At 36.8% G+C, this 20,645-nt stretch overlaps 2 protein-coding genes across 7 annotated transcripts; one reads left to right on the top strand and one right to left on the bottom strand.

Moving 5' to 3' along the window:
* The first annotated feature begins 869 nt into the window (after positions 1 to 869).
* Positions 870 to 7,085, top strand: LOC147848597 (protein EXECUTER 2, chloroplastic-like). Of its 2 annotated transcripts, none has more exons than XM_087338328.1 (11): positions 870 to 1,454; positions 2,572 to 2,688; positions 2,835 to 2,900; positions 3,009 to 3,115; positions 3,190 to 3,268; positions 3,356 to 4,063; positions 4,437 to 4,563; positions 5,929 to 6,101; positions 6,184 to 6,258; positions 6,340 to 6,432; positions 6,521 to 7,085. In XM_087338328.1, the coding sequence occupies exons 1-11, from the start codon at positions 870 to 872 to the stop codon at positions 6,623 to 6,625; spliced, it is 2,235 nt and encodes a 744-aa protein (XP_087194454.1). In that variant the 3' UTR covers positions 6,626 to 7,085. The 2 variants fall into 2 exon arrangements, with proteins under 2 accessions (XP_087194454.1, XP_087194453.1); XM_087338327.1 differs by having other exon boundaries at positions 4,410 to 4,563.
* LOC147848596 (metal tolerance protein C4-like) lies at positions 1,967 to 14,526 on the bottom strand. 5 transcript variants are annotated; one of them, XR_015531903.1, is made up of 16 exons: positions 13,760 to 14,526; positions 13,448 to 13,558; positions 12,599 to 12,665; positions 11,678 to 11,810; positions 11,442 to 11,497; positions 11,185 to 11,299; positions 11,037 to 11,094; positions 10,840 to 10,958; positions 10,621 to 10,740; positions 9,956 to 10,057; positions 9,787 to 9,859; positions 8,553 to 8,620; positions 8,344 to 8,439; positions 7,575 to 7,628; positions 2,551 to 2,737; positions 1,967 to 2,418 (listed from the first exon to the last, which is right to left on the bottom strand). XR_015531903.1 is itself a non-coding variant. In XM_087338329.1 (14 exons), the coding sequence occupies exons 1-14, from the start codon at positions 14,268 to 14,270 to the stop codon at positions 8,106 to 8,108; spliced, it is 1,803 nt and encodes a 600-aa protein (XP_087194455.1). In that variant the 5' UTR covers positions 14,271 to 14,526; the 3' UTR covers positions 7,698 to 8,105. The 5 variants fall into 5 exon arrangements, 4 of the variants coding, with proteins under 4 accessions (XP_087194455.1, XP_087194456.1, XP_087194457.1 ...); XM_087338329.1 differs by lacking the exons at positions 1,967 to 2,418; positions 2,551 to 2,737; positions 7,575 to 7,628 and adding an exon at positions 7,698 to 8,279; XM_087338330.1 differs by lacking the exons at positions 1,967 to 2,418; positions 2,551 to 2,737; positions 7,575 to 7,628 and adding an exon at positions 7,698 to 8,279 and having other exon boundaries at positions 13,451 to 13,558; positions 13,760 to 14,525.
* Between the last annotated feature and the right edge of the window lie 6,119 nt (positions 14,527 to 20,645).

The following is a 20,645-nucleotide window of genomic DNA, read 5'->3' as shown; positions in this document are numbered from 1 at the left end:
TTGAAAGGAAGCACATAATTGAATAAACTTCAAACATCCTCAAAGTGGCACTAACATATTACAAGGGATGACACACTCGAGACAAAGAATAGAAGCCATCCACAAACTAAATATCTACACTCTTTGTGGATAATCTATGGGACGAGTAGTCATCCATAAAGTAGATATTATTTTAGTAGTGTTCAAGAAAAAAGAATGTCACATGTCATTAATCCAACCATATGGTTTGATAAAACTATCAACCAAAGGACACAAAACTGGAAACAGTGAATAAATGTAGCCAAGCTACCAATATACAATTGGCTAAAGGAATAGGATGGGGCGATAGGATTCATATAGCAAGGAGACTATGATTATGTCCTGTGGTGCCGTGGGGTCACTAGGCAAACTAACAATGGCTGCCAAAAGGCAATGGAGGTTGGTTGGGAGGAGCAACTTGCGATGCATTATTGGCCCTTTGATGGCCATGGTCCATGGAGCCATGAGTGAGAGAGAGAGAGTGAAGGAAGTGACAAAGGCTAAAAAAGAAAGTCAAGACAAGACAGGCACAAGGCAAGGCAAGGCAAGGCAATGATGATAACGATGGTAAGTATGTAAGAGACAATACATATGGTACATACATACATATGTTACTATGTACATATGTACATATATGAAAGGACAAAATGAACAGAGAGAGTAGATAAAAGAAAGATAGAGAGGTATCGATTCTGTAGGTGCAGAAATGATAGTAGGCTGTAGCGATGAGAGATACACACACGTGACACAAACACAATGGTTCTTCTATCGGACCAAACATTCCCTCTCTGAGTTTCTGACAATATAAATCCACAGACACTATCACCGAAGGCTTTTAGGGTTTGCATTGTATGGCTAATCCCACCATGTCTTCTTCTTCTTCTTCTTCTTCTTCTTCTTTTCCATATAGCCCGCCCTTCATGGTAGATACTTCTCGTCATGATTGCCAGCTCCGTCTAAAGGCTATTCGAGCTCTAAATCCATCATCAGCATCGTCTTCTTACTCCTATTCCACTCCGGCTGCATTCAATTCCCATTTAAAACAGAGCTCTGTCAGAATAAGGGTTTGCAGGTTTCCAGAGATCACTCAAAGAAACGGAGTTCCTCCCTTCATTTGTTGTGCTACAGGAAGCAATAATTCAAATGATCAGTCGTCATCTCCTATATCTATATGGGACATTGAATCACTGCAAAAAGTTGCTTCACGGATAGGTGACCCTTTGCGTGAGATGCTTAGCATCGCAAATAAGAGGTTGCAAGCATACTTCGATGGATCAAGAAAAGAGAATTTGGAGCAGAAAGAAGCATCTGAAGTAGAAGAACATGTAGAGATGGAGTTGGATCTGGAAGATGAAAAGGAGAAATGGAGTTGGGAGAGATGGCAAAAGTATTTTACTGCACTTGAAGAACAAGAGAAGGCATTATCTATTGTTAAGGTACGTGAACCGCTTGTTATCAATATGCTGCCTTCTGAAAACAAAATATCTTTCTAGTGATGGATTGTGCATAAAATCTCATCAGGAAAACTTTTTTCCGTCTGAAAATGAAGTTTGATTGGTTATGCATAAATATGACGGGAAGATTTTTTCTTTCTTTAAAAGAAGCTCTTTTTTCTCAATGCATTGGTTGCCTAGATGCAATTCTTTTTTCTAAGAATCCCTTTTTGCTTGATACGTTACCCATAAACTCTCCTCGGGAATGAGTTTTTCGATGGGTTATAAACAAAATCTCACAACGAGTTTTCCTTGCCTGCTGAAAAAGGAGCTCCTTCTGCGCAATTCATTTATAAACCAAGGCGCACTTGGAAGGGAATTTCCTTCTAAACACTAATCTCCTTTTATGTATTAAAGCTTACATGAAGATCGTTCTGCTTTCTGATGTGTATAAAAGCTCACATGATGATCTTTATGATTTCCACTGAATGGCAAAACGACAATCCATCCATCACTTGGCAAACGTTTTCCCCTGGAAATCTTAGATAAAAAAATAAAACTTCCTGAAGTTTATGGATTCCTTAAAATTTAATTTTACAGCTTAGAAGCTAAATTGCTCCTGAAGTACAAATTTGACACCTTGCTGGTTCCGAAGACCAGCACCTCTTTTTGTATTTCTTAGTGATAATTAATAGGAAACAATATAGTAAAATAGACTCAGCCAGCAATTTAAGCCTATTTATCATCCGCATGTAGCAGAGGACTTTTAGTTATGAGACATGCAAAGAGCAATATCGTTATGGTTTCTATGTCAAAAAGGGTTTGTTTATACGAGCCAATTCTTGCTGCTGCTGCGAAGTGTCAACTCTCCAAAAATAATATCTAATCCACCACTTTTAATTGACACACATTGGAACCCAATGTTGATCAGACTCACTGATTTCCAATCAACCTCGGCTTCTCCTGTCTAGGAACCATACAATGTTTTCTTTTCTAATTTCAAAAGATCCACGGGAGTAAGTAAAATAATTAATTAATAATAAACTAAAAATAAAAAGAAAAACAGCATTTCCTGGTGATGTTATGCTTAAAGGCTCACCAGGAAGCCTCTTTTGTGCAGTGTGAACTTGAGAGTGCAGTCTGTGAAGAAGATTTCAAAGAGGCTGCACGGTTGAAAGCTATCCTGAATGAGGCAACTGTGAAGGACCCAGTTTCGGAAGCCTTCACAGAACTAACGGTATATGAACATCATTTCTTCCTATTCTGTAGACTTCCATTGGCTGACCCTGGAAGTTTAGTACTTATTTTGCAGAATATTCATATTTCTCTCTTTTCTCCAGTATTGCACTTGCTAACCCTCAAATTTTACTACCTCCTCTACAGAAAGCTCTCAGTACTGAACACTATGAAGAAGCACAACGACTGAGAGATAAAGCTGCAGCCGGATTGGTAATTTTTTGGATAAACATCGACGTGAACTCCCTTTTACCTTCGTGTATCTGAAATAAAGATACATATAACAAGAAATTTAATGCACCACTGTAATGTGCAATGCAGGTAGGGTGGTGGGTGGGATTATCTGAGGGTGAAAGTGATCCATATGGACGGATCATTAACATCAGCCCGTCATATGGAAAGCTCATAGCTAAGGGATACACGGCAAGGTTGGAGAATATTTTTGTTTTATTTTTGTTGCAGCTCATTTTGTTATTTTAATTACTGGTTTTGCTGTTGACAGGCAGCTGGCGAATTCAGCATCAGGCAATCCATTGTTTGAAGTATTCATACGCAAAGACTCTAACGGGTACCATCAACAGGTATATAAATTGCATTGTTTAATTTGTTGATTTCATCCCAAAAGATTAGTTGTCTAAAATGGGTTTTATGATCAATCAATCATACAGGCAGTATATTTGCAACAAGGAATAGCTAAGGAGTCCGCACCAGTGTCAGCCAGTTCAGTTGATGGGAAGATCAATGACAATTCCAATGTCATGAATGTGAATGTCTTGACTGAAGATGGAAAAGGAGATATGGCTAAAGACTTAACAAAAGCTTTTAGAGATGACAAAAACAAGGGTGAAGATCCAGCTGATGATGGATTAAACAGCATCATTAATTTCCTCAAAGATCGATTACCTGATGTAAAACTTAAGGTATTTAAGGTGACTACTCCAAACGGGGAGGATATCCCTAAGATTGTTGAGAAACTTTTGGAGCAAGTTGGGACTCAAGAGAACAAAAGTTCTAAGAGTCAAATAGAACCTTTAGAGCCTTTGGATGAAGTTGAGCGAGAATCAAACAATGAAGCTGGCAATGATGATGAATTCATCCAAGAATTAAAGGAGACACCCATTAGATTAATAGTTGGTGGAATGCTTCAAAATGCTGCAGCTAGAAAACTACCTAAGGTTTCTACAAGGGTTCCAGCAAGAATTGAATATCGAAGTAAAGATTCCTTTCTATTACACATTGAAGAATATGCAGCACTGATGCAGGACAGAGAGTCATTGGCTTCATTGAAAGTGGCCGCTCTTATGACACCGTCATTATCAGATTCTCAACCAGATGCATCTGAAGCCAGTTCAAATCTTGATAAAATTCCAGTCAAGGTATTACTATTCTGAAAATGATTGCATAGACAAAATGAGTGCTTTATGAGGATGGAAATATGGAATAGGGAAAACTATTCCCTGTTCTAATCACGAGAACAAGATAGGGGGACCGAGCTGAAAATTGACTCTTCCCTGCAGAAATTAGGCTGTTTCTAGATAGAGCAAAATTGTTGGTTCCCGCTCAGGCCAATAAAAATAGGTTTTTTTTGAAACAGCTGTTATGTTAAGTTTAGATTAAAAGTCAGACAATTGGTGAGATAATTGTGCTCTCTGCAGCATCCACCTGCATGGTCTGTTATATATTTGATTGTATGTTTTTATTTATGTTACTGTCTTAATGCAGACCATTGTTACTAATAAAGATATGCAGGTTTCAAGGGAAATGAGTGAGCTTCTCAAACTGGCTGTTAACCAAGTACAGAAACGCTATGTCCTCTCAAAGTGTACATCTTTTGAGCGAATCAAGTTTCTTGATTCTGAAGCAGACCCTTTGACAGGTAATCATGCCTCGTAGAATATGTTTTATTTATGGGTCAGGTATTGTTGACCTAAATTCATAACACCTTAAACCTAATTTCTCTTATGCAATGAATAAATATTAATGTTACATGCAAAAAAAATCATGTGCTAGGATTGTGTACAGGTTCTTTCTTCTAAATTATTATAGACATACTAGAGGTTTGGTCAATACTGCAAGAACTCAATAAGTACTTGGATTGGCTTATTATGGCATCACAGAACTAAGTATGTTGATCCAGTATGAACGTGAAGGAGGTAGGACTGCATAGCATGACATAACATAATTGCTGATTAATCTATTATAATCCCTTGTAAGCATGGGGATACAATTTGATGACATTATTTCAGTTGACAAGCAAAAATAATGTTAGCAAAGTTATATATTGCCGTCTTTCCACAGCTTGAACTATATTTTGGAGTTTTCAATAAGAAATGGCCCAACAGCTCTTTGGAAGTTCCAATAATGAAACCATATCCTACTGCAGAACGAGGTCTGATCAAACTGTTTTCTCAATAACTTTTTTTGTGTAGAATTACTCAGTAATAGAAATTGGTGTGAATATAGACTGTGAAACTGCATTATCTAGCAGTATCTCTGTGGTCGTTTTCATCGGCTTTGTAATAGTGTGTTTCATTGAGAGTATTACAAGGCATAAGTCTTCAGGTCATTCTAGGGCAAGCTCACTCAGAAAAACCAGCTTGATGTAAATTGAGATGTGTCGTAACTAATATAAGTTCAAGCATGATTTCTGCCCTTATATTAGCTAAGAGAGATTCCATGCTTATGGTGCTAGTTGGCTGGTCTAAAAGTTTGAACCTAAATCTATATGATTGCTGTAATTTAAACGATTTAGACTCTTGAAAAGAATTGTGGACTGGTTTAAATGCTTGAACTGCGTAGCATAGAAGTAATGTTGAATGACTATACTTGGAAATATGAGAATGCTGAAAAGTTTGACAGACCTATGGAAAAGAATATACTGTCTCTAGCCTGGTGTGGACAGTATCAGGTTCGTGACACTAGAAGTTTCACAGTAGCTTATTAGGAAAATGTGGAAGGATAATCTTTTCTTGGCGTCCTAGTATGTTTCTCCAACTTGTCAAATGATTTTAAGATTGCTGTGCAATGAGAACAATTTAGATTGTTGAAAAGAGTTGTCGACCGGTTTGAATATTTCAACCTAGGTCTACAAGTTCGCATTATAGTTGCTTGACCTCTAGATTAATAGCTTCATATGTTCATAATGATATATTAACGTCCACAGGGGGCCAACATGACCCATGGTACCACCTTTGTTTGCAGGATTATATGAGAGAGTTAGAGATCCTTCATTTTTTGACAGGATTATATATTGGTTCTTTTGGGCCTTTTACATCAGAGATAGTCCAGCTACGGCGAAAATTTGGCCACTGGCATAGAGAATCAGATATAAGCAATTATAAAGAAAAACTTGAGTTTTTTGAATATGTTGAAGCTGTGAAGCTTACTGGAGATTTGAATGTACCAGCTGGTCAAGTATGAACTTTCTAGTTTTATCCCTCAGTATTCCTTGATTAGATTTGTTTTTAGTTCCAAATTGTTGCTTTTTGTTTTCTAGGTTACCTTCAGAGCAAAGATAGGGAAAGACTGTAAGCTGTCACATCAAGGTATCTATCCAGAGGAGCTTGGAGTGGTAATAATGACTAGCGACTTTAACCGTGTCCATTGTTTTCTTAGGGGAATAAGTTTTGAGGTTCATGTATTGCCTTTGTAGATTGCGAGGTATAAAGGCCAGGGCATGTTGGCAGAACCTGGTTTTATTAATCCGCAGTGGGTTGATGGAGAACTCCTATTATTTGATGGGAAGGTAAACATTAAATAGATAACAGCGTTGTTTTAGCCACTTTCTTCATAACACTCTAGTTAAATGCATAAAGGTGAATGTGGTTTTGCAGGGCCTTGGTCATTTAAATGGAGCAGAGATTGGCTTTGTATACTCCGTCCCAGACAGACATTTTCTTGTGCTCTTCAATCGGTTAAAGCTGAAGGCTCAGAAGTAATGGGATGCTACATACTGAGAAATGACCCCTAAATGCCTTCCAAAGCATGTGGCATCTTCATAATATTGAAGTAAAAAAGCTCTACAATTTTACCATGTTCTGTTATGGAGATGATACATGATCGCAAAGAATACACACATAGTAGAGTAAATCTTGTTGGTTATATAAATGCCAGGAATGCCAGGAAGTGTTGTAACTTCAATCCAATCGTGTTACTGATTATATCTTCAATCCGAGCCCCTATTATATAGAAGTTTCCAATATCCCTTGGCTAAAAGAGATGCCATAAAATGGTTCAATCTTAGTGCCAAGCCCCTACTTTGTATAGATATGTAGTCCCTGGGTTAATAGAGGCATCTTCAAATGTAGTATTCCTCTGTTAGAATGTACAGTGTCCATGATATGATGTCTCAGAATTATGTTTGAGAGTTACAGAAATAAGAACGGGATTTGAGTGACATTTTGCAATGTTCTAGCAGTTTGTTTTGAAAGCCAAGGTTCAGTTGATAGTTTGTCAGAAGATATTAAAGGTAATTTGCAACAATGTTATTCTCTGGTAACAAGTCACAAACCTAAGAACACTGGGATTTTGCCCTAAATTAGGAAACCTTGCTGATTTTTGGTTTTTAGGTCCTGTTGTCTTCACTAACTGCAAATGTGCATTTTTCATCATGCAAGTTCCTCGGTACTTGTCACATCATGTCTGGGGCCATTAAAACGATAATGAGATTCCTAAAACTGAGGCGGGTTTAACATAATGTGGATGCTCACATGATGTATATTCAAAATGTGACAAATATATTTGATGAAAAATTAGTGTTTCAAATACGTAGCTAAGCCATGCAAAGTATTTAATATAGATACTTCTGGAAAGAGATGGCACAAATTTCACACTTATATGCATACCACAAACATTTACTTATATAATTGCCTTTAGAAATTAGAATACGATAAATATTTACTTGTATGGCTGCCAAAAATATTTTGACCATATGTAAGAGTTCTATGCCATGGCACAGCATAGTCCAAATCAAACAAAAGAGCAGAAAACATCTAAGTGTTGCAAAGATGAAACAAAGAAATCTTACGAAATTTTCAGAACATTGTTACAGCATAGCAAACAATTTCCATTTGTCTCACTCAGGTCATTTCGTTTTTTTCTCTGGTAGTAAAACTTGCCAACTTTACATTTGTTTTACTTTACTTTGAAGTTAGTTTGTAGATCTTCTAATACCTTTTCTATTTCATTGGAATCTAATATCCATCTGTCCTTACCAAGGTAACCTTTTGATGACATTCCTAGGTTGTTTCTCTTTTCTGTCAAATACATTTTCTATGAAATTGAAATCATCATGCATTCATAGAGCAGTGTGATCAAGTAGAGTTTGTTTTTAATTTCTCGAATTGGATATTTGTACAAAGTTATCACGTCTGATCATATGCTATTTCACTCAAATTGCTTTTTTTGGGTGGTATTCTTTTATTTGACCATGACTTCTGGATGAACATTAAAATCACCAGATAAATCATGAAGAAAGTGGACCATTTGGATTGTGAGTTTCGATATCAACATGTCGAATTCCTGGAACAAGTCTCTGAATCTCTCTTTCCAATCTGTCAACCTCACTACCAAGAGCTGAAACCACTTCTTCCCCTGCAAAATACATGTATATCCACTTACATCCACTACAAGGAGTTCACATCAGCAATGTACTTACTGCAGTATGATATGAGCAATCAAGAGACATTCTACCATAGAAAGACATGAGATTATCCAAAGCACGTTCATCTGGATCATTTACTGCTGCTTTGAACTGTTTCAGAATTCCACAACATCCAGATAAAAGATCATAATAAATTTGATATCAGCTCCAAACTATTTCAGAATAGAATGGCATTCACAGTACTCCAGAATCCATAAACTAACCTGATTGGCCCATGCCTCTCGATGATTCTGCTTCAGGTAATTCTTAACAATGACAACTCCATTGAAGTCTGTCAATACCAAACGGTTACTGAGATATTAAAACAGCAAGTGCTATGAAACGATGCAAGGACCTATAGTTTAATTTGCATAAAAGAAACTAGACATAAACTCTACATTTCCTCTAATTAATGGAGTAGCCAGAGTAGCCAGAAATATGATAAGAGTATAATTACGTTTCACCATAGGCAGTAAACAACCAATTCCTGAATAATGAGAAAAATCAGATACCAACACATAACTTTCTTGATTAGATGCCCCATTTGCTGCTCTCTAGTGTGCTACTCTCAAGCCTATCTCACATCACACATTTAACACAAGAAGAGAGCAATACGAAGGGACATGCAATGTTTGTCTTCAGCCAATTTGTTTCTCTCAAATTTCATTATTTAATATTAACCTCTTAGGTGGTTTTTTGCATGTAGTAAAGACAACTATTGCATAGTTGTATGATTATGAACAGATGATCTCCATTGGTACGTCACTTCTAATGTTATGACCTATTGCATTACACTGAAGTTGTTTCGATGGTCACTATATGTACAAATACCCACCTAGGGGTAAAAGACAAAGCTATATACTCTCTGAATAGGCTCCATTTTTCAACGATACTGTATTTCCAAAAGATCAAAGAGAATCTTATATTTGTTCAACCCTTTTGAGAATTCATTGAAATTGATAAGATGAAATTCAGTGGAAACTAAAGCATCACAGAGAATTGACCATAAATGAGAATGTGCACATTATTTCAGGTAAGACATATTAGTCTCCTTATTTGGAAAGTCACCCTGTCAATCAAAAAAGACTAGGATCATGGCTTGATTGAATGGGAAACAGACTCCTCGCTTGCCAGGACTATAATTGTTTAATCCGCCAGAGTATGACAGTCTATCCCTGGAAGACTTGCTTGAGAAGGACCTAGCAACATTATACTCTTCAAGTCTTAACAGGAGTGGAGAGCTGTCTGCAGGGAAACTTGCGATTGTATTCACACCTAGAAAGAGTATCCCCACTTCTCAGATAATGTCTGCACTAAGACCTCTACATAGTAACAGCATGGCCTCTAACCATGCCATCTGCACACCTTCACGAATGAACTTTCTACATCTCCTTAGATCATTAACAGTCATATGCTAAAGAGATATTAGCAAAGAATACTAAAAAGATGCATGTTTACCTATTTCTGCTTTGAATCTATAGGATCTCGGTCCAATGACTTCACTTTTGCAATCATAGACAGCATCCACGACCTAAAGAAACGAAATCAAGATCAATGTGGCACAAGGTTTTGAGAAAAGTGCATGTGAAACATTGTCAACATTGTCCTCCAGTAATGTAGAGATTACTGGATCAGATGCTAGAAAATCAAGCACACGTTTCATATCTTGTCGGTCCATCGCTCTTCCTAACAAAGCATGTCGGTTTCGTTGAATCAAAAACACAGCAACCTACGGCAAAGAGAGAGAATCGGTATTGGGAAAAAGTCAAATAAATTATTATTGCCATGAAATTGATGTTCACAAATATACATATCCCAAAGTATTCGAACACTGTAAGCCATATTTGGGGTTATATCAATCAAGGTTAACACTGCTACCGCTATTTCTGGAGGTCCCTTTCACATCCACTTTTCTTAAAAGTGTTTTAACCTTTAACCTTCTTTCTTACACTGATTTATAATCACGAGTTTTGTCAAGGCCAAGGATAGCAAGAGCATGTAGACATGTGCAAATTTACCAGTCTCATCTTTTTATGTTTTCTATGAAGAAAACACAGGTTCTCATAGAACCAAGAGTAGAAACATGCATTCTTACCAGTCCTAGAAACAGTTCTTGAAGTGTTGGCCTTGGTCGACTTTCTTCTTACACGATGATATGTACTTGCAATGCTGATTAAAGGCCAAGATAGCTAAAGCCATATGCAATGTGCGTATTTTCCAGGCTTCCTTGTATTGTGTGTAAAGGAAACAGCAAAATATTTCAATGTACTAAGTTAAAACAGACATTCTTACCACCCCCAGCAAGGTGCCCACAAATATTGAGCCAATTGGATCATAAATAGGATTTCCTGTAATAGAAACTGTTGTAAGAGATATCCCTGCAATCATCAGCCCAGTCACTGCTGCTCCATCCTTCATGTGAATAACCCAACAGTAAAGGCTAATGTAAGGATGCAGACTAGTATTCAGCTTCACAAAATAGGACCAAATATATTCATGTCTCCATTATACCTCCATCAAAACAGCAACAGCCGTTGGGTCATGACCATGCCAACAGTAACCCCACATGGTCATGCCTTCTGCAGTAGCTCCTTTACGCACAGCACTAAGGGCAACTAGCAACGAAATGCCTGAAATTGTAGTATTCATAAGCAAAAATACAAAAGCTTAGCTTGAATTTCGTTCCTCTCATGTTAATTTAGTTGTACCTTCCATTATCATGGAACCACCAAGAACCATAAATGCAATATGTATGTTATCTGGAAGCTGTCAAAACTAACATGTTCCACTAAAATGAGCAGCTGCGTGGAGGAAACATAAAACTAAAGAATCATAAATACAGAATAGTTGTGTGACCTCTGCCTTCCATAGGTTTGAAAATCCATCAACAATTGTAGCACCAGACCCTAAACAAAAGATACCAACAGCTGAAATGAGAGACCAAACAAACCTCTCCTTTGAATATCCATACCTGGAATCAAGCAGCCAATTCACCGGATTAAATATTCTTGAAGGAAAGACTTTGCAAGTTATTGCAGAAAAAAGCTTCATGGGAACAAAAAGTTAAACACAATTTTTACAGCATAATATATTAAGATAGAAAAATTACACACGGATGCATATCATCAGGTGCTCTTCTGGAACTGATTAGACCATATGCCAGTAAGGCCTGCAAGATGAAATCAAAATGCAAACTTGAAATCACTCTAAACAAATGTATTCATATGGATTCTTATTGTTTATGTTTCGTCATCACGTACTTAAATGAATCTTAAGATGCTTTTAATCTTTCACATCTTATAAACCTAGACTATCTCCATCTTCTTTCTCACTTTTGACAATGCCTCACCTGATTGGCGAGGTCTGCTAGAGAATGGACAGCTTCAGCAAGCAATACATGGCTTGAGCTCATTACCCACATGCTACACTTCAAGGAGAAGATTATAAAATTGCACCAAAGTGCTACAGTGACAGCTCTCTGACTGCATAGCAACATTTTGTATTTTCAAATACATAAGAAAATGCAACATGCCTGACCACATGTGTTGCACTACACACATTTCTAGCAATATGGACACTTCTGCTTCAGACTTATTTCAATATAGTTTTCTTCAGACTATCATTAACAATCTCTAAGAAACATAAATATATTAAATGAAATATCATTGCAGTGAAAATCTAGAGCATAAAAAACTGTCACATGATGCACTACGCACATTTCTAGCAATATGGACACTTCAGCTTCAGACTTATTTCTACATAGTTTTCTTCAGACTATCATTAACAATCTCTAAGAAACATAAATAGAGTAAATGAAATATCATTGCAGTGAAAATCTAGAGCATTGTCCAGCTTATATAGCATTCAACCATATGTTTTTGTTCTGCAGTTATACGATTATGAGCAAAAAGTGTACAGAGAAAATTCTACCATGCAACACAGACTTCTACTTAGACTCTACAAATCACCAACAGAGTACAAATCTTTAAAAAAAATCCATATGCACAGAGTGTAACAAAAAAATTAAAATCGTGAAATGTAAAGGGCTACAGAATGCCATTGTATATTTTGTAAAATGCACCTAATTTGAAAGTTTCTGTTGCTATAACCGCACTTTATATTCAATGTTAAGACTAAAAAAAATACTTGAATCATGCTACTTACAGCCAAACATAAGATAAATTAATATTATCCACTTGCAATTATAGGTAGCAAAGACTAGGAGTGTGTTAATAGTGATTGAAAGACAGACCATCTAATTGCTACGTACCTGTAGTCTTGGATTTCTGGGGTAGCAACATGATCATGACCTCCGTTTACAGCATCAGAACTAAAGGCTGTGCAAGGTCAAAGCTCCAGAAATCAGATGTCTATATAATATAAAGGCATACAAAACCAATATTAAAGACTGTTAACAAAAATGTTCAAAAGTAATCTTCAGACTTGGCAGATATCACATTCAATGTTAGTCATCAAATTCTAACTTTAACCATTACCAGAACTTAAATAAAATATTTTCTTTAGTCTTAGAATTAAATCACCCCAAAGTTACGATAATCGCAATGATATTTTTTATTCAAACCTGATAAAGAAGCTTGATGATCTCAACCGCAAAGGATACAAGAAAAGTCATTGCATAATATTGTGGGCGTGTGCAACTAAAACAAATAAAAAGTAATGAAATTTGCGAGTGAAATTCAGTCCTATGAGGATAGGAACACGGTGACTTACTCGAGATATACATAATGGTCATCTCTACATTACTGCAGAGAAAGAGAGAATTCATTACATCATCTAATTTGTTGCAATATTGCAGACAATGAAATTCTCATTGCGGTTTTTTCCTGAATATCTTATATTAAAATCAAATTTTACTATAGGCTTAAATGAACAGAATGAGAGGAAAAAAACAATTTGCCACAGACTGGAATGATCAGGCTCAGCTCATCAATACAAGAATCAGCTACTTCAGTAAAAAAAACATAAAGACAAAGAAAGAGGTGAGATTAGATGTCAATGAGATAAAACTAATGGAGTCCATAAATGTTCCATTTTCAGCACCTACATTCACTTGTTAACAGGATTAAAAGAAAAAAGAATTGTAAGCTTTTACACAAACTACCTCTATTGCAAAAGAAGATATTTTCCATTATTGCCAAGCTTTTAGGCCAGCAATCATGTTGTGATCGATGCTTGAACTTAATCTTCGGCGCTGTTTGAACTCTAGTATCTGGGGAGAGATGGAAAATTGCTTAGAGAACTTTTTGATCACTGGGAAAGAGAAAAAGGGGGAGAGAGGGAGAGAGAATGAATTCATACCAATATGTGACATATTGCTTATATTGATCACTGACAAATCTTATATGGAGAACTCAGAATATCTTATATGGAGAGAGAGAGAGAGAGAGAGAGAGAGAGAGAATATCCTTACTTATAAAAGTATTGTTCGTTTTATGAATTAAGATATGATTCGGGGGAGGAGGTAATGAAAGATCATTTGCAGATACTGTAGAGATATCTCCATGACGAGAAAGAGAAAAGTCCTGTGAGGGAAGCCAATGCCTTTTGAAAGAGGACAATTTATGGAGAGAAAATGAACTAGGATCCCAAGAGATCTTGACCGGAATGTGTCCATGAGAAAAAACATTCTCCCTTCTGCTAGACATTGAAAAAGATTTCCTTAATATGGTCACAAGCATCCTCATTGTGCCAACAAAACCTGATTTCTTCTTCTTTCTTCTTTTGATTTTTTCTTCTTCTTCTTCGTTTGATTTTACTTGTTTTGTTTCTGTTTCTGCAGTAATTAGTGCATCTGTTTTGTTTCTGTTTCTGCAGTAATTAGTGCATCTCTTATCTTTTCCTGTTACTTCTGTTTCATTGTCGTAACAATTGTCTACTTCTTCTCCTCCTCTATTCTTCTTCGTTTTAAAGATCCATTGCATGCAAATATTCTTTGGTGTTGCTGGAAAAGCTCAACTTAGCATACTATGCATCCCCGTTACATTGAAGCACGTCTGCTTCTGCTTCTGCTTCTGTTTCGGCGGTATTTAGCAATCTCTTTCTTGTCTCCGGCTGCTGATTCGGTTTCATCTGCTGTTCCTGCTTCTTCTATTTCTTCTCTTTCAGTTTCTTCCCTTTCTTCAGGATTCAGCGCATGGCTACTTCTCCTCCTCTTTCTCCATCGGCACCATTAACTTCTTCACTTTTTAACGCATGCAACGAACACGAATGAACGCTCCTATGCAATATTACAATATTACGACGCAGGAGAACCTAAGCTGATCAGTGATGGTGGAGGCGAGGAGAACAGTCTCGAGTCTATAGGTTCGCAATCGCTTTTTCTGTTTTCCTCATGGATTCATTCCTTCGAAGCTTTGGCATGGCCAGACAGAACGACAGGTGCTGTCGAAGACGCAAGGAGAATAAATTCTTCCTGTGTTTTTTCTTTGGTTTAGGTGCTGTCGAAGACCAAACAAAAAAACACAGGAAGAATTAAACAGTCAATCGTCATTCAGAGAATGACACAGACAGGACGTCACTTTTGTTTCTTTCTTTCTTTCTTTCGCAGTCCTTTTCCGATGAACGCGTTCTGTTTTTATGTCGTGACTCGGTGCCCCTTTGCCGCTTGCCAGCACGTGAGCTGCGATGACGTCATGCCCACTTTGACTCATCCGCTCGTGTCTTTCTTTTGTCCGCCCGTTTATAAGCTTTCACCCGGTTTTGGGGGGGGGGTTTATGGGGTTTAGGGTTTTTACGTAGTAGTCCATTGCAGCTCGTGATCTTTCCAGGGTATTATGATGGATGGATGGCCTTCACATCATCGTGTGACCATGTGAGATTTTATCTGTATATAGAGGCTCTCATGCGATGAAGTTATGTTCTCTTGGTATAGCCCACCATACTCCCTTCTATTGAACTAAGAAGGGTAATAACTAATGGAACGTGGAAAAATGTGATCCCAAATTCCACCAAATCATTTTCCGTCCAAAAGGAAGAAGAAGGCTAATATCTTGTGGAACATGGGAAAATGTGATCCCAACAAATTCCACCGAATCATTTTCAATCCAAACACAAAATGTGAGATGCTAGAAATGAATATTTTTTGTATGATCGATGATTTCGTTTCACGCACCATGACAACATGTCGTAAGGTTTGATGAGGATGAACAATCAGCTATCGTCCTTTTGTTGTTGTTGACTTTGTAACACAAACTCTTATTTTTAGTATAATTGATTGAATATGGCATGTGACTCGATTCCCAATTTAGTGACACCTTGTATGTAAAACAACATCTAATAAACAAGACGGCTTTGTTCATGAATGAAGATTTATTTGGTGCACAAAGCAAAATGCTTTATGAATGATTGGTCAAATATATAACGAAATTCCCCACTTGGCATTGTATAAGTATGTATCGACCGTTTTTATCTAACATCATACACTCTAGTTTTTACATTAATTTATTGTCAAATGGCCATCACACAAAGTTAGTTTCCATGCCATGTGAATAGTAGTTTGTAATTGTTTACCAAAGCTAAGCCCATCCTCGCAAAAAATATTGTGTAAGATGACATAGGAATATTTTGAAAATATTCCATGAAAAGGCAAAAGACATCCAATGTATACATTTATAAATATACTAATACAATGGTATTACACTGTCAAACATGTAATTGTTTTATTTTTTTCATTATAATTTATGATGTTGAAATCTATCTTTTAATTAATGATAGTGATACAATACGTTTTGAGGTCACCTTTGGGCAATCTCAACCTTCTATCACTTGCAAACAACGAAAACACAACCATATGAACCAACATATTGCTTCCAACCACTCTTTACTTATCGCGATCTTAATCGATGCTACCAATAAAGTACTACAATATGAAGACTTAAAAAGCAATACATATGAAAACCTACAATATATGACCTCAATTATTATGATTAATACAACATCATGTTAACAACATAAAGTCTTCTTTGATGCCTTGATATCCCTACATGAATTGTTTATGCCCAACGAGATATCGTCACGTGAAGATCTCGATCATCGTGACAAATAAGATACTGTTGCATTCCAATGTTTATGGCACGAGTCATTGCCAACACCATGCCGTGCAAATCTCAACTCCATATCAGTGCGAGTTAAGGAAATACAACCCATGCCCGATGACAATACATAACAACATAATGGCAAGCCTACCAAGCTAGGTAGTTTTGGGAGATGCGGTTGATAATGAATCTCAAAGGTTGTTTGAGTTTGAAGATGGCAAACAATGATTATGTACTCCCCCAAATATATGGATTTATTTAGGAGAAATTACAACCACTGTTGCATGGATATTTGCCAATGAAAATTAATATTGCATCTTGGGTGGATTAATGGTTATAGGACGGTACACACTTGTCACTACAAATGTACTATATCATCATGCAATGACATCATTATATTGTTAAAAGGTGTGGGATGTATGTAAGTCAAATACAAGGTGGTGGCAAATATTGCAATTGTGGTTGGCATTCTTCCCGTTTGCCATTTTGTGCAAAGGTATTCATATGGACAGTCATGATTGGTGGGCTCCCACTAGGTTCAACCTTAAAGAGAGGTACATGCTTCTTTTGCACCATTATGTTGGAAGGACATTACCCATAGGTTCATTAAATGTCATATAGTGCATCACTTGGAAGAACTTATCGAACACTTGGCAAGTTTAAACTTCTTGTTATTTGACCTCAACAATGGGGTTTTTCCTCGGTATGTTCAAAATGATCCAAGTGAAGAGTTGGAGATATGGTTCCCAAATTTTACAATATCGGGGGACTGCAACGCAATTCGAATATAGGTGTAATACTGTTATGTTTGATATACATAGTAGATATTGGGCGAAAGCCTATGCGAAGAAGTTGAAAGGCATTCTTACGTGGAGAGCACGTGGGGATCATTTCGTGAAGTGCATGTTTAGGTTTTCTATCGGCTTTTCAGGAAGTCCGTGTCCCGACAAAGGCATATGATAGGTAGAGGAGACTAAGACACGTTTGTAACTTGTAACACGGTGGATTTTCCATACAATTAATATAATTGAGTGCTTTTAAGGGAGAGAGAGAGAGATGGCGGAGAGGCCATTGATTTCATTCATCCATTCACACAAAAGAGCCCTCCGTTATTCGTTAAGTAGAGGAAGACTTTTTAAAGCAAAAATGAAGAAGCAGCAGGAACAGCAACAGCTAATGGATCGATGAAACAAAGCGAACGAGGGGGGGGGACCGGGTTTCTCTTTTTCTTTTTCCTTTTGTTTTGGCGCCAAAGCAGAAGAAGCCTCTTTTCTCTAGCGATGGAATCTCTCTCGCTCTTCTCCACTCTCTGCTCTACGGCGACGGATTGAATGCCCGGGCGCCTTTTCCAACCCCGGAGAATGGAGGATACACAGAGAACGAAAGCGATGGTCTACCTTTCAGTCAGGCCAGCAGCATTTTAGGTTTCTTTTGCTTCTATACAGGTCTTTCTCTACATCTAGAGACAGTGGGAGAGACATGATCTTTCTTTTGTCACTTCCGTGTTTAAGGGCTTCAAAACCTCGACACACACAGAGAGCGATGATCTACTTTTCTGTGACGTCAGTATTTTAGGGTTTTTTTGTTGCTTCTAGAACAAAAGAGTTCAAAACAGAAAGTAAACTGAGAATTATTCCGTGCTTTTCCCTCTCTTTTTTCTGCAGATCTGGACGCATTTATCTCACTTAGTCACCAGCTGGCTACAAAATTTGGATACATCCATCATTTCACTGTCATTGTCTTCATTGCCCTGGAAGAAGAACTAGGACAACATAAAACAAGAACAAAAAAGTAAGATTGAACTCAGTTTCTCTCCTACTATCTCTAATATTTCAGGGTTTGCAGCGACCTCCCCAAAGTCCAATCAACAAATTTTCATAACAAATATAGTAGCCTGTAAGTTTCTAGATAATAGAAAACCAATGGAGTTAGACACTTTGCTAATTTTTTTTACAAGATACATAATACAATCAGTTTTCCACAATTCTAGCAGCCTATGCAAAGTTTATATTCCACAATTCTCATCCACCATGTACTAGATTTTATGCTAACGAGATGGAGAAAAATGATGACAGGGGAACACAGTTCGGGAATTTTTATTGTACGGGGAATAAAAATAATTCCCTGAGGTAGTAGAAGAACCGAGGCAAAGAAAGGAAAAGAGTAATGCAGTTATTCTACTTTTATCATTGAAGAAAAGTAAACTGTTTCCCAAGATACTAAAGGGACTACAACAGGGAAAACAAATTACTAATGCAGTCATGGCAATTTTCTCGTACATGAAATTCAAACATCTCATATGTAGAATTTTCAACAAGAAATTCAATCAATTTCCCTGATATATCTCATATATCTCCTATCGTTAGTGTTTCTGACAACCTATGCAAAGTTTATGCTTGCAGTTTTCATTTAGATTCTAAGTCTGAAGCTCACGATCTGTGCAAGAAAGGCTCTATGTGATACTCAAATAACTACAACAGGAGAAAAAGAAGAAGTAAGTTTTACCGTTTTATTATACAATTCAAATGATCTGGGGCCATATAGAAAGTTCACAATCTACAGTTTAGGATTTCTGGGGGCATATAGGAAGTTCACAATCTACAGTTTCCATTAAAGATTATGAGGATTTTGTATGGGAAAAACTACAACAGAAAAACAAACGAATAAGACAGTTTACTTTTTTTTTGTACAAGAAGCGCAAACCGTTTCAATGCTATGTCTCAACTTTAGAGTTTCCAGGGCCAATGGAAAGTCCCCATTCTGCAGTTCATCAAAGACATAGTAGATTATGAATTTCCAATAAATTTTGTGTGATGAGGCTCCTTAAGGTATTGGAAAATTTATGACATAAAAATCAAAGGAATAAGACAGTTTACAAATTCATTGTACAAGAAATTCAAATAGATTCCCTGCATTTGGATTCAATTTTCGAAATATGTATGCAAAGCTGTGCTCTAAAAGATGAATCTACGAAAAGGTAGAAATCATATTATCTAAATTTGTTGAAATTAATTATTTTAATAGATTGAATGGTGGAATAATCCAACGTTTCATATGTATCTGAACCTTCAATTTCAAAATCTTAAGGTGATTTTTGATCAATGCAACTTCAAACTACTTAGCTCTTGTTTTTTTGAACACTGATTCAGAGTGAGCGAAGATGTGCCAAGCATGTGGTCTATGATCCAAAAATGTGCACTAAAATAAACACATGGGAATGATAGAAGAACACCTGAAGAATGATAGCAAATCCTGAACTGAATTAGCAGGAATGAGATTGTTTCTAGCAAAGTTATCAGGGGAGAAAATATAACAAAGTGCAGATGGAACCCGCAAAATGTGATTGGGATACACTTCAGAAGAGGAAGAAGAAGAAGAAGAGAAAGAGATGCTTAAGCAAAGCTTGGGTTCTTCTACAAAAACAAACCACTCATTGGGAAGATACGCTGCTAGGAGCAACCCCTCTAACCAAACTAAATACAAAAACTTTTGATAGGGAATTGGAATCAAATCTGCATGTTGGATTCTTGCGAGATAGAACTTATTTTCAGAGGACAAGAATCCTGAAGCAAAACTCATTTTCAGTTTATCGATCAAAGCAAGCTCTAGTGAAATCACTCCTAGAGAAATATCTTAAGAACAGGAGGATGAAACCAATAAAAAATGGATCCTCTATATCTCCAGGACTTTGTCTTAGTGGTGAATCTGAACAGCGGGTATGTCATATGTTATCACTCTCATTCGGTGCTGTCAAACTATGTTTTATATTTTCAATACTCTCGTATATTCTATTTCATTGTCCCTTGCATGGTTCATAACTGAGTAAGTACTGACGGAAAGGAAAATGATTATTTAGCGAGCTTAACCTGTTAATGAGCATCCACTCCGATTGTTTTCAAGAGTCCTTACGTTATTGTGATACCACATACATTTGGATAATACTGAAAGCTCTAGTGCTAAGAATTCAATTGAAAACATTGGAAAAAGTTGATTTTTAGGTGTCATCAATAACAAGCCATTTTGCTGAGAAGAATTATCTGGATAAAGTCTATAACAGTATTAGTACTTCAAATTGATGTTGAGCATGATTCAAGACTTACTTGCAGTCACAGCTGAAACATTCAGTTTGATAGCAAATATATATGTAATAAGTATCAAAAGCTTTTTTCTGTGAAGTGAAGTAGAACTAGCAGCAGACAGGCTACTTTCATTGTTGTGTATCTTGGAGTGTTTCATGTAAAGCTGGTATACTCATTCTTAATT

This window comes from Azolla caroliniana, unplaced genomic scaffold (genome assembly GCF_043228905.1).
Source record: "Azolla caroliniana isolate FFs.n. ecotype wild unplaced genomic scaffold, voAzoCaro1.0.p SCAF_305, whole genome shotgun sequence".
NCBI lineage: Eukaryota > Viridiplantae > Streptophyta > Polypodiopsida > Salviniales > Salviniaceae > Azolla > Azolla caroliniana.
Note: the sequence above shows the minus strand (reverse complement) of the source record. Positions and strands in the feature narration are given on the sequence as shown.